Raw genomic sequence first — 17,146 nt, forward strand, 5'->3', positions numbered from 1 at the left:
TTTTTTTTTTTTTGAGACGGAGTCTCGCTCTGCTGCCCAGGCTGGCGTGCAGTGGCCAGATCTCAGCTCACTGCAAGCTCCGCCTCCCGAGTTCACACCATTCTCCTGCCTCAGTCTCCCAAGTAGCTGGGAACTACAGGCGCCCGCCACCTCGCCCGGCTAGTTTTTTTTTTTTTTTTTTGTATTTTTAGTAGAGACGGGGTTTCACCGTGTTAGCCAGGATGGTCTCGATCTCCTGACCTCGTGATCTGCCCGTCTCGGCCTCCCAAAGTGCTGGGATTACAGGCTTGAGCCACCGCGCCTGGCCGGGGATACTTTCGTGATGCTTCAGTCTTCCTCTAGGTTCGTGTCTATGACCCAGCATCCCCCCAGCGCCGGCCAGTCCTAGAGACCACCTATGGAGAGTACCCACTGACAGCCATGACCCTCACTCCGGGAGGCAAGTGAGTGTTTAGAGGGGAAGGGGTGGGAGGGTGGGGCTTGGGAAGGGCTCCAGGAGGTTACTGCTGACTCTGCTTGCCTCTGGTCTCATCCTCAGCTCAGTGATTGTGGGAAACACTCATGGGCAGCTGGCAGAAATTGACCTTCGGCAAGGTGAGTGGACTAGGGTATGTTGGGGGGAAAGGAAGGAGCAGGGAGAAGGGTAAGGATTCCCTCTAAGGCGGTGCAGTGGGGCCAGTGAGGCCTCATTCAGGTGCCAGATTGCCTGGGTTCAAATCCTGGTTTCCTCAAAAGCTGTATGACCTGAAACTATTTCAACTCCCTGTGCCGTAATTTCCTCACCTGCGAAATGGAAATATTAGTGGAAGTTCCAGTCTCAGTTTTTTTTTGTTTTTTTGTTTTTTTTTGAGATGGAGTCTCGCTCTGTTGCCCAGGCTGGAGTGCAGTGGCCGGATCTCAGCTCACTGCAAGCTCCGCCTCCTGGGTTCCTGCCATTCTCCTGCCTCAGCCTCCCGAGTAGCTGGGACTACAGGCGCCCGCCACCTTGCCCGGCTAGTTTTTTGTATTATTTTAGTAGAGACGGGGTTTCACCGTGTTAGCCAGGATGGTCTCGATCTCCTGACCGCGTGATCCGCCCGTCTGGGCCTCCCAAAGTGCTGGGATTACAGGCTTGAGCCACCGCGCCCGGCCCAGTCTCAGGGTTTTGTTGCTGATTAAATGTTGAAATGGAAAGTGATTGGAACAGGAAACAATGAATGGTTGATTATTGGCCAGCCAGTTATCACGGATGCTTCCCCCCTTCTCTAGGGCGTCTACTGGGCTGTCTGAAGGGGCTGGCAGGCAGTGTCCGTGGGTTGCAGTGCCACCCTTCAAAGCCTCTACTAGCTTCCTGTGGCTTGGACAGAGTGTTGAGGATACACAGGATCCAGAATCCACGGGGTCTAGAGCATAAGGTAAGTCATCTCTCCCACCCCAAACTCATGGTCTTGTGGAGGCTCCGCCTCCTTTGTCCCCTTTCATGTTTCTGTCTCAGCATGCCTGGCTCCTTAAGGTCCTTCATCTTTTGCAGGTTTATCTCAAGTCTCAATTGAACTGCCTCCTCCTGTCAGGCAGGGACAACTGGGAGGTGAGCAGTTGGGTCCGGTAATGTGGGAACTAAGGGCATAGATGTGAGGACCTCCTTATGAAGAGGAAAAGGAGGCAGCTGGAATGCAGACCTGGGACTATCTGTTTACCTGCCTGGTCACTTAATTTCTCTGAGAGGCATTAACAGTTAAAATCCTGAGAGGGTTATTGCCAAGAGCATGGATGGGGTTGCTTTCTGGGAGCAGGGAATAAAGGTGGTGGTACCCAGAGGGATTATTTCTCAGCCAGGGTCTCCTTCCCTGTGGGTTTGTCCCTGTGCCCCTGACTACTTTTTCTCTTTTTTTTTTAACTTCTTTTTGTGGAGATGGGGTCTCCTTATGTTGCCCAGTCTGGTCGCTAAGTCCTGGGCTCAAGCAATCCTCCTGCCTTGGTCTCCCAAAGTGCTGAGATTACAGGTGGGAGCCACCATTCCCAGTCCCCCTGACTCCTACGCTTTCTTCCCACTCACCAGGATGAGCCCCAAGAGCCTCAAGAACCCAACAAGGTGCCCCTAGAAGACACAGAGACAGACGAACTTTGGGCATCCTTGGAGGCAGCTGCCAAGCGGAAGCTCTCGGATTTGGAGCAGACCCAAGGAGCTCTCCAAACCAGACGGAGAAAGAAGAAGCGGCCTGGGTCCACCAGCCCTTGATGCCCCTGTGCCTGCCCACTTTGTAAATAAACAGCTGAACATCCACCATGACCCTGAGCCTTTTGTGATGGGAGAAAGGAATGAGGGGTAGCTTGGGGTGGGGGCTCCCTGAGCTGGGGCGACGGGATATCTGATGTCACAAAAGCCGGGCCTGGAGGCAGGTAGGCTGGCATGGGTGGCAGGGAGTCCAGGGCCACGCGGGGCCATGGGCTGCTGCCAAGACAAGGACTTTGAGATGTCGGATGAGCAGTACAAGGAGGCAGAGTCTGAGGACGTCAGGGAAGATGGGACCAGAGACACACACCGAGGGCCCAGGGAGTGTGAGAAGGGGCTTCCCGAGGGTAGGGGTGAGCTCAGAGGCCTCGTCGTCGCCTCAGGCGCCGAAGGTGTCGACTTGAACTCCCCGGACCATCGGAATCACAAGTCGAACGAAAGCCTTCTGATCACCGTGCTGTGGCGGCGACTATCCATGTTCAGTCGTCGGGGCTCCTCGCGGTCAAGCAAGAGACAATCAGACCAGATTCGGTCATCTATGTTCAGTGGTCGGGGCTCCTTACCGTCAAGCAAGAGGCAATCAGATCAGATTCGGAAGCAGGAGCGTCCGATCCGAGAAGGCAACCAGGAGGAGCCGGAGAACGGATGACCCCAGACCTGCTCTTAGTCCGCCCCAACCTCCAGAGAATAAAATTTCTAACGTGTACCTGCACCACCACTCCGGGAACTGGGCGCGGACACCGCCGGGCGGCTGGTTCTTTAAGGCTCCTCCCCGGAGGCGGGCCCAGCCCCCTGGGCTCCCGCTGTAGTACTCCGGGGCGGGGTCACGGTAGCGCCTTAGCCAATGGGAGGGGGGGTGGCTCTTGCGCTCGGATGTGGGGCGTGTCTTTCGGGTCGCCTGGCTTGAAAATGCGTGGGACCGCCCCCTCGTCGCCGGGGGTGGGGTTACGTGTAGGTGACGTGGCCGCTTCTAGTCTGGTCGGGTTTCGGCGGCTTCAGTGCCCGGGGAGGAGGCAGTGACGGCCGGGGAGATTGGTAGTGGCGGCGGCGGCAGGCGGCAGAGGGGAGGTAAGACTTGCTCTAAGAGGGGGTCTGGCCGCCGTGTCAGCTCTGGGGCAGTGGTTTTACAGGGGCGACGACTGGCGGGGGGAAGGGAACCAGGGGCGAGCAGGCAAGTCCTGCCGGCCCGGCTCCTGGTGAGCGAATTCCTTGCCGTCCAATCAGGAAAGCCTCTGTTGAGAGAGACGTCGGCCTTAGCTAATGAGTGGTTGAAGTCTTCCAGAAGGCGGACCTTGGGCGGGGGGTGGGACTTCCTGTTTCAAATAAACACCCAGAGGTTTCCCCCTCCGCCCACCGAAGTGTGTCAGTCTTTGGAGGTCTGTCACCGGCCCCCGCCGAGGGGCCGAAGGAAACCACGGAAACGAAAGGACTGGGTTAGGGCCCGGGGCAGTTACACGGGCCGGGCCGTAGTCTTAGAGCCACGGGACTTGGCTCTGGCCCTGTCTCTGCTTCAGGGCCCCCGGCCCGCGCTCTGGCCGCCAGGGCCAAGTTGGAAGAAGAGTCTGAAGCGGGTTCGACTTGGAACAGGGGAAAAGCAGGGCCCTTTCCGCTGCTGGCCCGCCCCAGGATCTGCGAGCGTCTTGGGCGCGAAAGTCCATGAGAAGTGCGGAAGGGGCTCGAGGATTTGTTGATTGGGGTGGGGCGGGGAGTTTGGGGAAAGAAGCTGCCTGGGGAATGACACTCTCCCCTCCACAACAGTCCGAGGTTATGCGTCTCAATGATCCCGCGGAAACGCTACGGGTCTAAGAACACGGATCAGGGTGTCTACCTGGGTCTCTCAAAGACACAGGTCCTGTCCCCTGCACCTGCTGGCAGTAGCAGCAGCGACATCGCCCCTCTACCCCCCCCAGTGGCCCTCGTCCCTCCCCCTCCCGACACCATGTCCTGCCGGGATCGGACCCAGGAGTTTCTGTCTGCCTGCAAGTCGCTGCAGACCCGTCAGGTAAGGACCTGGAGTGGAAAAGGCGAGGAGTGAGCCATACTCAAATCTAGGAAGGACTGTGCTCCACCACTGTTAACTGAAGTAATTCTTGGGGGTACCTGATGGAACTGATAGGCTTGGATGGGGCCAGTAGGGTCTGCTGTAAGCAACAGAGAAGAGGTTGGCTGGCTAACTAGACGCAAAGACTTAGACCTTTTTTTAGGAGGAATTCCTTGGAGGACAGGATTGCTATTCTGGAGAGAGTACTTCAGAGAGTACTTGGCTGCAATATAATTGGTGTGAATAAGGAACAAGTTCTAGGAAGAGCCTTTAGCTGAGAAACACGCACCTTGAATTTTCCAATATATTTCTACCATAAATTTGCTCTGTAACCATGAGAAAATTAGTTAATCTAGTTACATCTTAGTTTTTATCTCTGTAAGATTAAGGACATTTTCTAGATCAGTAATTTGTTGTTTTTGTTTTGTTTTGAGATCTGTTTTCAACTCTGTCAACAGGCTGGAGTGTAGTGGCGTGATGATAGCTCACTGCAGTCTTGAACTCTTAGACTCAAGGGATCCTCTTTCCTCAGCCTCCTGAGCAGCTGGGACTACATGGATGCACCACCCAGCTAATTTTTAATTTTTTTCGTACAGGCAGTGTCTCACTATGTTGCCCAGGTTGGTCTGGACACAAACACCTGGCCCTAGACAAGTAATTTGTATCAAAATAACTTAGGGTTGGATGTGGTGGCTCATACCTGTAATTCCAGCACTTTGGGAGGCCTAGGCCAGAGGATCACTTGAAGCCAGGAGTTAGAGAGACCAGCAGGGGCAATGAAGCAAGACCCTGTCTCTACAAGAAAAAAAAAAAAGCTGGACGTGGTGGCATGTGCCTGTAGTCCCACCTACTTAGAAGGCTGAGCGAGACCCAGTCTCTTCCTCTCTCTTTTTTTTTTTTCATTTTTTTTATTTTAAGAAGGAATTTCGCTCTTGTCACCCAGACTGGAGTGCAGTGGTGCAATCTCAGCTTACTGCAACCTCCTCTTCCCTGGTTCAAGCGATTCTCCTGCCTCAGCCTCTGCAGTAGCTGGGATTACAGGTGCCCGTCACCGTTCCCAGCTAATTTTTGTATTTTTTTTTTTAGTAGAGACGGGGTTTCACCATGTTGGTCAGGCTGATCTTGAACTCCTGACCTCAGGTGATCTGCCTTCCTCAGCCTCCCAAAGTGCTGGGATTACAGGCGTGAGCCACTGCGCCCAGCCTCTCTCCTTTTTTGGAAACAGTGTCTCACTCTGTCACCAAGGCTGGAGTGCAGTGGTTCTATCTCAGCTCACTACAACGTCTGCCCTCCTGGGCTCAAGCAGCCCTCCTGCCTCAGGCTTCTCAGTAGCTGGGATTATAGGCATGTGCTACCATGTCTGCCTAATTTCTGTTTTGTTAGTAGAGACGGGGTTTTACCATGTTGCCCAGGCTGGTCTCGAACTTCTGTGCTCAAGTGATCCACCTTCATCTTCTCAAAGTACTGGGATTACAGGTGTCAGCCACTGCACTCAGCTCCTCTTAAAAAAAAATTTGGGAGTGCTTTCTAATTATTTAATTAATTAATTAATTAATTAATTTTGAGATGGGAGTTTCGCTCTTGTCACCCAGGCTGAAGTGCAGTGGCTTGATCTCAGCTCACTGCAACCTCCGCCTCCTGGGTTCAAGTGTTTCTCCTGCCTCAGCCTCCCAGGTAGCTGGGGTTACAGACATGTGCCACCACACCCGGCTAATTTTGTGTTTTTAGTAGAGACGGGGTTTCTCCATGTTAGTTAGGCTGGTCTCAAACTCTCGACCTCAGGTGATCTGCCCGCCTCAGCCTCCCAAAGTGCTGGGGTTACAAGCACCTGAGTAAGTATTTTTTTGTTTGTTTGTTTGTTTGTTTGTTTTTGAGACGGAGTCTCGCTTTGTTGCCAGGCTGGAGTGCAGTGACATGATCTGGGTTCACTTCGGCCTCCGCCTCCGGGTTCAAGCGATTCTCCTGCCTCAGCCTCCCGATTAGCTGGGACTACAGGCACGTGCTACCACACCCAGCTAGTTTTTGTATTTTTAGTAGAGACGGGGTTTCACCATGTTCGCCAGGATGGTCTCCGTCTCTTGACTTTGTGATCTGCTTGCCTCGGCCTCCCAAAATGCTGGGATTACAGGCATGAGCCACCGCACCCGGCCAAGTAACTGTACTTATTTATTTATTTATTCATTTATTTATTTATTTTGAAACAGAGTCTCGCTCTGTCACTCAGGCTGGAGTGCAATGGTGGGATCTCGGCTCACTGCAGCCTCCAGGTTCAAGCAATTGTCCTGCCTTTGCCTCCTGAGTAGCTGCCACTACAGGTGCATGCCACTGCACCTGGCTAATTTTTTGTATTTTTAGTAGAGACGGAGTTTCACCATGTTAGCCAGGTTGATCTCGATCTCTTGACCTCATGATCTGCCTGCCTCAGCCTCCCAAAGTGCTGGGATTACAGGCGTGAGCCACCGCGCCTGGCTGAGTAACTGTGTTTTTAAATATTTTTACTGATGGCTGGGCATGCTGGCTCACACCTGTAATCCCAGTACTTGGGAGGCTGAGGTGGGAGGATTGTGCGAGCCCAGGAGTTCAAGACCAGCCTGGGCAATATAGCAAGACCCTATCTCTACAAAAAGTTAAAAATTAGCTAGGTGCAGTGGTGTGCCCTGTAGTCCCAGCTACTTGGGAGGCTGAAGTGGGAGGATTGCTCAAGCCCAGGATGTCAAGGCCACAGTAAGTTATGAGTTATGATCATGCTATTATACTCCAACCTGGGAGACAAAAGTTATGAAAAAGTGTTTTTCAGCTCATGGTAAAGCTGCTCTTCTATATGATCTCCAAGAACTTTGCAGTCATCCTTATTGATTTCCTGATTTGAGGAATAGAATGGCAATACTAGCTACCATTTATTTAGTGCTTACTATGTACCAGATAGTTGACTGAAGTACTTTTCAGCCTTTTTGTTATTTAACCTTAGCAACAACAATGGGAGATGTGTGGATTGTCTTCATCTTATAGAAGAGGAAGTAGAGATTCAGAATGTTTTAAGTAACTTGCCCCAAATCCCCCAGCTAGTAAGTGGTGAGTCAAGATTTGAACTCAGATCTACTTGTCTTCAAATCTGGGCTCTAAATGACTTCCACTCATAAGTCTGGATCATCTGATGGATGCCACCAGTACTAGAGATAGTTTAGTGGACCCCTTAGGAAGAGTGAAAGCTGGAACTGGGGAAGGGAGAACTAAAGTTGTCACCTCCTGCCATTGCTTTTCAGAATGGAATCCAGACAAATAAGCCAGCTTTGCGTGCTGTCCGACAACGCAGTGAATTCACCCTCATGGCCAAGTGAGTTGAGAGAAGCTTTCTGGTGGGGTGATACAATGTCTGGAGAAAAGCAGACTTGCGATCAGTGTCCTTGGCTGTGAAGTCTGGGATTGGTTGTGCTGGAGCTTATGTGGGAAAAGGCCTCCTGCCCTTTCCCCCAGTCTCACTAGTGGTCATTTGCAGGCGCATTGGGAAAGACCTTAGCAACACATTTGCCAAGCTGGAGAAGCTGACAATCTGTGAGTGTTCTTGGGGTCTTTCAGAAGTGGGGCAATAAATCAAAGAGGGCTGAGGGCTATATTCCCTGAGTTTTGTTGTTGACCTCACCCATTGTGGCTTCTTGTTTGTCTCTGTAGTGGCAAAGCGCAAGTCCCTCTTTGATGACAAAGCAGTGGAAATTGAAGAACTAACATATATCATCAAACAGGTGAGCTACTAGCCATCAGGAGAGCCCAGCATTCCAATCAGATCACTTCTGTCTTCCTGTCATTTTCCATTGCCATGGGGACCCAGAGCAAGTTTCTTTTTTTAGAGAGGGAGTCTCACTGTGTTGACCAGACTGGAGTGTTGTGGTGTGATCCTAGCTCACTGTAGCCCTTAACTCCTGGGCTCAAGCTATCCTCCAGCCTGAGCCTCCTGAGTGGTTGAGACTATAGGGACATGCCCTCATACCTGGATAATTTTTTTTTTTTTGAGACAGAGTTTTGCTCTTTTGCCCAGGTGGGAGTACAGTGGTATGATCTTGGCTCACTGTAACCCTCACCTCCCAGGTTCAGGCGATTCTCCTGCCTCAGCCTCCCCAGTAGCTGGGACTACAGGCACCCGCCACCAATGCCTGTCTAATTGTTTTATCTTTATTAGAGAAGGGGTTTCACCATGTTGGCCAGACTGGTCTCAAACTCCTGACCTCAAGTGAGCCGCCCACTTCGGCCTCCCAGAGTGCTGGGATTACAGGTGTAAGCCACTGCACTCAACTGTAATAACAACTTTTATTTATTTATTTATTTATTATTATTTTTTGCGACAGAGTTTCACTCTTGTTGCCCAGGCTGGAGCACAGTGGTGTGATCTCAGCTCACCACAACCTCTGTCTGCTGGGTTCAAGTGATTCCCCTGCCTCAGCCTCCCGAATAGCTGGGCACATGCCACTGTGCCTAGCTAATTTTGTATTTTTAGTAGAGATGGGGTTTCTCCATGTTGGTCAGGCTGGTCTCAAACTCCTGACCTCAGGTAGTCTGCCCACTTCAGCCTCCCAAACGGCTGGGATTACAGGCGTGAGCCCCAGCGCCAGGCCAATAATAACTTTCATTTTCTTTTTTTTTTTTAAAGACGTTGTCTTACTCTATTGCCAGGCTGGAGTGCAGTGGTGCGATCTAGGCTTACTGCTACCTCCACCTCCCAGGTTCAAGCGATTCTTTTGCCTCAGCCTCCCAAGTAGCTGGGACTATGGGACTATAGGCATGCGCCACCACACCCAGCTAATTTTTTGTATTTTTAGTAGAGATGGGGTTTCACCATGTTGGCCAGGATAGTCTCAGTCTCTTGACCTCATGATCTGTCTGCCTTGGCCTCTCAAAGTGCTGGGTTTACAGATGTGAGCCACTGAGGAATTGTGTGTATGAATATAATTCTGTTGATGCCTCTTGAAGCTACAGTGCCTTTGACTCTTCCCTTTTCCTGAGTACTGTCCAGGGGCTTTGTTGGTCATGCTCTAGACCCAAGATTTTGGCCTTTGAAAGGGTTCTGTGGCCAAGAGCATGGCCTCACAGAATGGAGCAGGGCAGTAGGCTGGAGGAGTAAACAAGTTATTTACAAATGGATGAAGGCCTACTTTGCCTCTTTCTAACTCTTATCTGCAGGAACTGAGCCAGAGCAAACACTAGACCTTGGAAAATCCTAGCAGGCCCATCTGGTCGGTCTGACTGGGATACTCTCACTCCAGCTAGTAACTTCCACCTTGCCCTTCCTACCAGAGATGGCCATTGGGAGAGATGCTGACTGAGGACTCCTTGGCTAATACTTTGTTTTTCCCTGGACTCTTTTACCAGGACATCAATAGCCTCAACAAACAAATTGCTCAGCTCCAGGATTTCGTGAGGGCCAAGGGCAGCCAGAGTGGCCGGCACCTGCAGACCCACTCCAACACCATTGTGGTCTCCTTGCAGGTGGGAGCTGGGGAGGAAAGGAAGGAGGCAAAGGGGAAGAATGTGGAGTCTTCTTTGGTTGACTGTCTCTCCTTTTCTTCTAGTCGAAACTGGCTTCTATGTCCAATGACTTCAAATCGGTTTTAGAAGTGAGGACAGAGGTGAGAACAGGAGGGATAGGAATATGGGGGTAAAGATCCAAGAGGAAATGGGGAAGGTACACGTTCTACAGGGTCATGGGGCCAATGGTGGTAATCTCTTTAACATGCCTGCTTTCTAGTGGCTTCAGGTCCTTTGCGTTTTTCCCCAACCCCAGAACCTGAAGCAGCAGAGGAGCCGGAGAGAGCAGTTCTCCCGGGCACCTGTGTCAGCCCTGCCCCTTGCCCCTAACCACCTGGGTAAGTCAGAGGTAAAACGGGAAGCCCCGGGAGGTAAGGTTACTTACTCTGGTTGTGATGGCATCCTCTGAAGGCACTGGTTGGGTAGGAGAGTGGAGGGTCAAGGAAGTTTCTAGGCTCTATCTCTCAGAGGCCGAACCAGATGGTTGAGATTTGTGATCCACATTTAGACTCCCACATTCTCACTGTTGGGGTGAATTCAGTTATATTCAGAAGAATGATAATTTCTAATTTTTTTCGTACACTTACCTTTATTCACATTCTCTCATTTAATTTTCACAACCATCCTTTGAGAAAGCAACTATTATTATCCCCCATTTTACAGGTGAGGAAACTGAGGCTCAGAGAGGTTAAATGACCTGTCCAGGGTCACAAGGCTAGTAAGTGCCAGAGCTGGGATTCAAACCCAGAGCATGTGGGCTTTGAACCTGCTTTTAACTGTGAAGATATGCCACATCCTGTTTTCTCCCCCAGGGGGTGGTGCTGTGGTTTTGGGGGCAGAGTCCCATGCCTCCAAGGATGTCGCCATCGACATGATGGACTCTCGGACCAGCCAGCAGCTGCAGCTCATTGACGAGCAGGTACCCAGGCTCTGAACTAGGGAGAATCAACTTCTCCATTATCCTCTGTGGTTCCCAAGAGAGTGTTTGGAGTGTGCCATGGGCAGAATGGCAAGCTGGGAGGGCTGTAAAGATGCAAGTCTGACCCTGAAGAAGCTGATGGTGCTCATGTGCTCTCTCCCTCTCCTGAAGGATTCCTACATCCAGAGTCGGGCAGACACCATGCAGAACATTGAGTCAACAATTGTTGAGCTGGGCTCCATCTTTCAGCAGTTGGCACACATGGTTAAGGAACAGGAGGAAACCATTCAGAGGTGAGACATACTCTCTCACCCCAAACAGAGGAGCTTTCTCTTCCCCGTGGATTGGCATCTTAAAGTCCCCAGGGACTGCTTGATGCCCTTTGGAAGACAGAGTGAATTCTGCCCACCCATGGGACCCAGTTCACCTGCTTCCATCCACCCAACAAGTATTTATTGAGCACCTGTTCATGTGAGGCACTGTTGCAGGTGCGGGAGATACAGTGGTAAATAGGACAGTAAAGTCTCTCTGGAGCTACTTTGTAGCATGTGTAAGTGTATGGAATTTGATAGGGCAGATGAGGACAGCTGTGGAAAAGAACTGACGAGGCTGGCATGGTGGCTCACACCTGTAATCCCATAGGCAGCATTTGGGAGGCCGAGCAAGGCAGATCGCTTGAGTTCAGGAATTCAAGACCAGCTTGGGCAACAAAGTGAGACCCTGTCTCTACAAAAAAATACAAAAACTAGCTGGGCATGGTGGCATGGGCCTGTAGTCCCAGCTACTCGAGAGACTGAGGTGGGGGGATGGCTTGAGCCTGGGAGGCAGAGGTTGCAGTGAGCCAAGATCATGCCACTGCACTCCAGCCTGGGCGACAGAGCCAGATTCTGTGTCAAAAAATAAAAATAAAAATTGACCAACAAAATTTCAGGTAGTAATGAAGACTGTATACAGGGTTAAAGTAGGATGATGTGTTAAGAAAGTAATGGATGGGTACCTGTAATTCCAGCACTTTGAGAGACCCACACAGTCACCTGAACTAAGGAGTTCGAGACCAGCCTGGGCAACATGGTGAAACCCCATCTCTACAAAAATAAAAAAATTAGCTAGACGTGGTTGCATAGGCCTGTGGTTCCAGCTACTTGGGAGGCTGAGGTGGGAGGATGACTTAAGCATGGGAGGTCGAGGCTGCAGTGAGCCATGATGGAACCACTGTGCTCCAGCCTGAGTGACAGAGCGAGACTCCACCTCAAAAAAAAATAAGAAAGTGACTAAGTAGGTATATCAGATTGTGTGGTAGGGAATGCTGCTCTGAAGACATCACATTTAAGTAGAGACTTGAATGACAAGAGGGATCCAGCCAGGCAAAGAAGAGAGAGTGAGTGTTCTAGGCTGAGTGGACAGCTAGAGCAAAGCCTTGTAATGGGACAGTCTAACTATACGCAAGAATCAAGAAGGCCTGCGTGGCTAGAAAGTAATGAACAGGGATAGAGAAGTACAGGGTGTACTGGAGGGATGTAGGCAGAGGCCCAACAATGGGCTGGCCTCTCTGTTCCTCTGGTGCCTCCTGCTACTACAAGAGGTTTTATCTGCTCCTCCTCTGTGGTGCTTAGCATTCAGTCAGTCAGTTATGGGAAATACAGCAGCGGACAAAAGAGGCAAAATCCTTTCCCTTGTGGAACGTGTAGCCATAGGGAGATAGATGTGAAAAAGTCATAATAAATAAATAGTATGTTTAAAAACAAGTCATAAATGCAAAAAAAAAAAAAAAAAAGTCAACACAGGATAAACTAATCAGGAGTGCCAGGTTTGGAGGGAGGTAGGCCTTATTAAGAAGGTGGCATCACACTTGGGAGAAGGTGAGGAAGTTAGGTACATAGACTCTGGCAAAGACCTCCAGGTTTGATAAGTTAACGGACAGCAGAGACTACTGCAGCTGGGATCAGTGAGGAAGAGAGTTGTACAAGGTGTGGTCAGAGGGGAACTGTTGAGACCTCTTGGGACCGTTGGTGGGCCTTAGCTTTTATTCCAAGTGACGCAGGGAGCCATTGCAGGGGTTTGTATTTGTTTCTGTTTTTGTTTCAGACAGAGCCTTGCTCTGTTGCCCAGGCCGGAATGCAGTGGCGCGATCTTGGCTCACTGCAACCTCCGCCTCTTAGGTTCAAGTGATTCTCATGCCTCAGTCTCCCTAGTACCTGGGACCACAGGTGTGCACCGCCATGCCCGGCTACATTTTGTATTTTTAGTAGAGACGGAGTTTTGCCATGTTGGCCAGGCTGGTCTTGAACTCCTGGCCTCAAATGACCTGTCCTCCTTGGCCTCCCAAAGTGCTGGGATTACAGGTGTGAGCCATCACAACTGGCCAAATACATTTAACTTTATTTTATTTATTTATTTATTTATTTTATTTTATTTTTGAGATAAGAGTCTCACTCTGTTGCCAGGCTGGAGTGCAGTGTCACAGTCTCGGCTCACTGCAGCCTCTGCCCCCTGGGTTCAAGTGATTCTCCTGCCTCAGCCTTCTGAGTAGCTGGGACTGCAGTTGTATGAGACTATGCTCAGCTAATTTTTGTATTTTTAGTAGAGACAGAGTTTTACCATGTTGGCCAGGATGGTCTTAATCTCTTGACCTCATGATCCACCCACCTCAGCCTCCCAAAGTGCTGGGATTACAGGCATGAGCCACCATGCCCGGCGTTAACTTTATTTTTATTTATTTATTTATTTTTGAGGTGGAGTTTCTCTCTTGTTGTCCAGGCTGGAGTGCAGTGGCACCTCTCGCCTCACTAAAACCTCCAGGTTCAAGCAATTTTCCTGCCTCAGCCTCCTGAGTAACTGGGATTACATGCACCCACAACACGCCCAGCTAATTTTTGTATTTTTAGCAGAGATGGGGTTTCACCATGTTGACCAGGCTGCTCTTGACCTCCTGACCTCAGGCAATCCACCCACGTCAGCCTCCGAAAGTGCTGGGATTGCAGATGTGAGCCACTGCGCCTGGCCACATTTAACTTTAAAACAAAAATTATAATAGCATATACTCTGGGATTTATAAGGTATGTAGATGCAACAAATTTAACTGTAGAATAAAGGATGAAGCAAGAGGGTTTCAAGATTTTGACAGGTTTTTCTTTTTTTTTTTGAAATGGAGTTTCACTCTGTCGCCAGGCTGGAGTGCAGTGGCTCAATCTCAGGTCACTGCAGCCTCCGCCTCCCAGGTTCAAGTAATTCTGCTTGAGCCTCCCGAGTAGCTGGGATTATAAGCGCCTGCCACCACGCCCAGCTAAATTTTGTATTTTTAGTAGAGACGGGGTTTCACCGTGTTGGCCAGGACAGTCTCGATCTCTTGACCTCATGATCTGCCTGCCTTGGCCTCCCAAAGTGCTGGGATTACAGGCGTGAGGCACCGCGCCCGGCCGATTTTGAAGTTTATATGAAGTAGGCTGTGAAAAGTTAACAAGGTATATTGTCGTCCTTAGAGCAACCGCTGAAATAAAAGAGAAGCTCAACAACGACATACAGCAAGAAGAGCAACAACCAGATTGAAATGGAAATAGAATTTTAACCAAAATTTCAGTTAATTCAAAAAAAGGACAAGAGAGGATAAACAGAAACAAAAAATAAAAGAGAAAAATAGAAAATAGTGCCGGGCGCAGTGGCTCACACCTGTAATCTCATCACTTTGGGAGGCTGAGGTGGGTGGATCACAAGCTCAGGAGATCCAGACCATCCTGGCTAACACGGTGAAACCTCGTCTCTACTAAAAATAGACAAACAATTAGCCAGGCATGGTGGCAGGCGCCTGTAGTCCCAGCTACTTGGGAGGCTGAGGCAGGAGAATGATGTGAACCCAAGAGGCGGAGCAGTGAACTGAGATCACGCCACTGCCCTCCAGCCTGGGCAACAGAACGAGACTCGGTCTCAAAAAAAAGGTAAAATGGCAGCCCTAAATCCAGCCTTATTAAAAATTACGTGTGGCCTCAAGTGATCTCCCCGCCTTGGCCTCCAAAAGTGCTGGGATTACGTGTGTGAGCCACCATGCCTGGCCAGATTCTGTCCCCCCTTTTTTTTTTTTTGAGACAGAGTCTCACTGTGTCACCCAGGCTGGAGCGCAGTGGCGCGATCTCGGCTCACTGCAAGCTCCGCCTCCCGGGTTCACGCCATTCTCCTGCCTTAGCCTCACAGGTAGCCGGGACTGCAGGTGCCCGCCACCATGCCCGGCTAATTTTTTTTTGTATTTTTAGTAGAGACAGGGTTTCACCATGTTAGCCAGGATGGTCTCGATCTCCTGAACTTGTGATCCGCCTGCCTCAGCCTCCCAAAGTGCTGGGAGTACAGGTGTCGGCCAATTCTGCCCATATTTAATCTCCGTCCCAGACCTGCCTCCTAAACTCCATATATCCATATTCCTGTTCAACATCTCCACTTACTGGCCTGGGAGTGGTGGCTCATGCCTGTATTCCTAACATTTTGGGAGGCTGAGGCAGGTGGATCATTTGAGGTTCAGGAGTTTGAGACCTGCTTGACCAAAATGGTGAAACCCCATCTCATTAAAAATACAAAACAAAAAAATAGCTGGGCATGGTGACACATGCCTGTAATCCCAGCTACTCTGGAGCCTGAGGTGGTAGAATCACTTTAACCCTAGAGGCGGAGGTTGCAGCGAGCTGAGATCGTGCCATTGCATTCCAGCCTGGACAACAAGAGCAAAACTCTCAAAAAACAAAAACACAAGCTGGGCGTGGTGGCGCACTTCTTGGTCCCAGCTACTGTGAAGTCTGAGGCAGGAGGATCTGAGCCCCGGGGGCGGAGGTTGCAGTGAGCCGAGATTGCGCCACTGCACTCCAGCCTGGGTAACCGCAACACCCTGTCTCAAAAAAAAAAAAAGTTATTAAAAAGTTAAATGTATTTTAAAGAAATTAAGAGGAAGACATGGTAATAGTACTCACATATTTACCATCTTCACTGTTCTTCATTCCTCCTTGAATAGATCTAAGTTTCCCACTGGTATCTCTTCCCTTTATCCTGAAGAAGCACTTCCTTTGGTATTTTTTTTGTAATGGAGATCTGCTGACAACAATTTCTTTCAGTTTTCTTTCATCTGAAAAGAAAACAAATCTTTTTCACTAACTAAATCAAAACTAAACTTTTTTCACCTTCATTTTTTTTTTTTTAAGATAGAGTCTCACTCTGTTGCCCAGGCTGGAGTGCAGTGGCGGGATCTTGTCTCACTGCAAGCTCTGCCTCCCGGGTTCACGCCATTCTTCCTCAGCCTCCCAAGTAGCTGAGACTACAGGCACCTGCCACCATGCCGGCTAATTTTTTATATTTTTAGTAGAGACGGAGTTTCACTATGTTAGCCAGGATGGTCTCCATCTCCTGACCTCGTGATCTGCTTGCCTCGGCCTCCCAAAGTGCTGGGATTACAGGCGTGAGCCACCGCGCCCGGCCTCACTTTCATTATTGAAGGATGTTTTCTCTGGATATAGAATTCTGAATATACAGTTGTTGTTTTTTTTTTTTTTAACTTTTTATTTATTTTTTCCTGAGACAGGGTCTCACTCTGTTGTTGCCCAGGCTGGAGTGCAGTGGCACGATCATGACTCACTGCAGCCTTGACCTCCCACCTCAGCCTCCCTAGTAGCTGGGGCTACAGGCATACACCACCACACCAGGCTGAATTTTTTTTTTTTTTTTTTTGGTGGAGACGAGGGTTTCACATGTTGCCCAGGGAGGTCTCAAACTCATGGGCTCAAGAAATCTTCCCACCTTGACCTCCCAATGTGCCTGGCTCATACAGATTTATTCTTTTTTTTTTTCCGAGATGGAGTTTTTAGTCTTGTTGCCCAGGCTGGAGTGCAGTGGTGCGATCTTGGCTCATTGCAACCTCCACCTCCTGGGTTCAAGTGATTCTTGTTCCTCAGCTTACTGAATAGCTGGGATTACAGGCACCCACCACCACACCCAGGTAATTTTTTCTGTATTTTTAGTAGAGACAGGGTTTCACTATGTTGGCCAGGCTGGTCTTGAACTCGTGACCTCAAGTGATCCTCCCACCTCTGCCTCCCAAAGTACTGGTATCACAGGCATGAGCCACAGCACCCGGCCTGATCATGTCTTTTTTTTTTTTGAGATGGAGTTTTGCTGTTGTCACCCAGGCTGGAGTACAGTGATACAATCTTGGCTCACTGCAACCTCCACCTCCTGAATTCAAGAGATTCTCCTGCCTCAGCCTCCTGAGTAGCTGGGATTACAGGCGCCAGCCACCACGCCTGGCTAATTTTTTATATTTTTAGTAGAGTTGGGGTTTCGCCATGTCGGGCAGCCTGGTCTCAAACTACTAACCTCAGGTGATCTACCTGCCTTGGGCACCCAAAGTACTGGGATTATAGGCATGAGCCACCACGTCCATCTTCTGAGTTTTTTTTTTTTTTTTTTTTTTTTTTTTTTTTTTTTT

General features: G+C 49.9%; 2 protein-coding genes across 3 annotated transcripts in view; both read left to right on the forward strand.

Annotated features, from left to right (window-relative positions):
• WDR74 (WD repeat domain 74) overlaps window positions 1–2,265 on the forward strand; it is a 7,951-nt gene extending 5,686 nt beyond the window's left edge. Inside the window, exons 7-11 of the mRNA XM_017878334.1 lie at window positions 343–443; window positions 539–594; window positions 1,249–1,394; window positions 1,511–1,567; window positions 2,039–2,265. Coding sequence (XP_017733823.1) covers window positions 343–443; window positions 539–594; window positions 1,249–1,394; window positions 1,511–1,567; window positions 2,039–2,218 — 540 coding nt within the window. The 3' untranslated portion in view covers window positions 2,219–2,265. The remainder of the gene's footprint in view (window positions 1–342; window positions 444–538; window positions 595–1,248; window positions 1,395–1,510; window positions 1,568–2,038) is intronic.
• Window positions 2,266–3,119: 854 nt separating this feature from the next.
• The window catches only part of STX5 (syntaxin 5), a 25,599-nt gene continuing 11,572 nt past the window's right edge, over window positions 3,120–17,146 (forward strand). The window contains exons 1-10 of one of the 2 annotated variants that reach the window (XM_017878340.1): window positions 3,120–3,280; window positions 3,971–4,214; window positions 7,517–7,587; window positions 7,750–7,805; window positions 7,923–7,993; window positions 9,615–9,731; window positions 9,815–9,871; window positions 10,027–10,108; window positions 10,583–10,689; window positions 10,861–10,982. In XM_017878340.1, coding sequence (XP_017733829.1) covers window positions 3,990–4,214; window positions 7,517–7,587; window positions 7,750–7,805; window positions 7,923–7,993; window positions 9,615–9,731; window positions 9,815–9,871; window positions 10,027–10,108; window positions 10,583–10,689; window positions 10,861–10,982 — 908 coding nt within the window. In that variant the 5' untranslated portion in view covers window positions 3,120–3,280; window positions 3,971–3,989. The remainder of the gene's footprint in view (window positions 3,281–3,970; window positions 4,215–7,516; window positions 7,588–7,749; window positions 7,806–7,922; window positions 7,994–9,614; window positions 9,732–9,814; window positions 9,872–10,026; window positions 10,109–10,582; window positions 10,690–10,860; window positions 10,983–17,146) is intronic. The other variant, XM_017878341.1, reaches the window with a different exon arrangement.

Source organism: Rhinopithecus bieti, unplaced genomic scaffold (genome assembly GCF_001698545.2).
Source record: "Rhinopithecus bieti isolate Rb0 unplaced genomic scaffold, ASM169854v2 scaffold_11488, whole genome shotgun sequence".
NCBI classification, from domain to species: domain Eukaryota; kingdom Metazoa; phylum Chordata; class Mammalia; order Primates; family Cercopithecidae; genus Rhinopithecus; species Rhinopithecus bieti.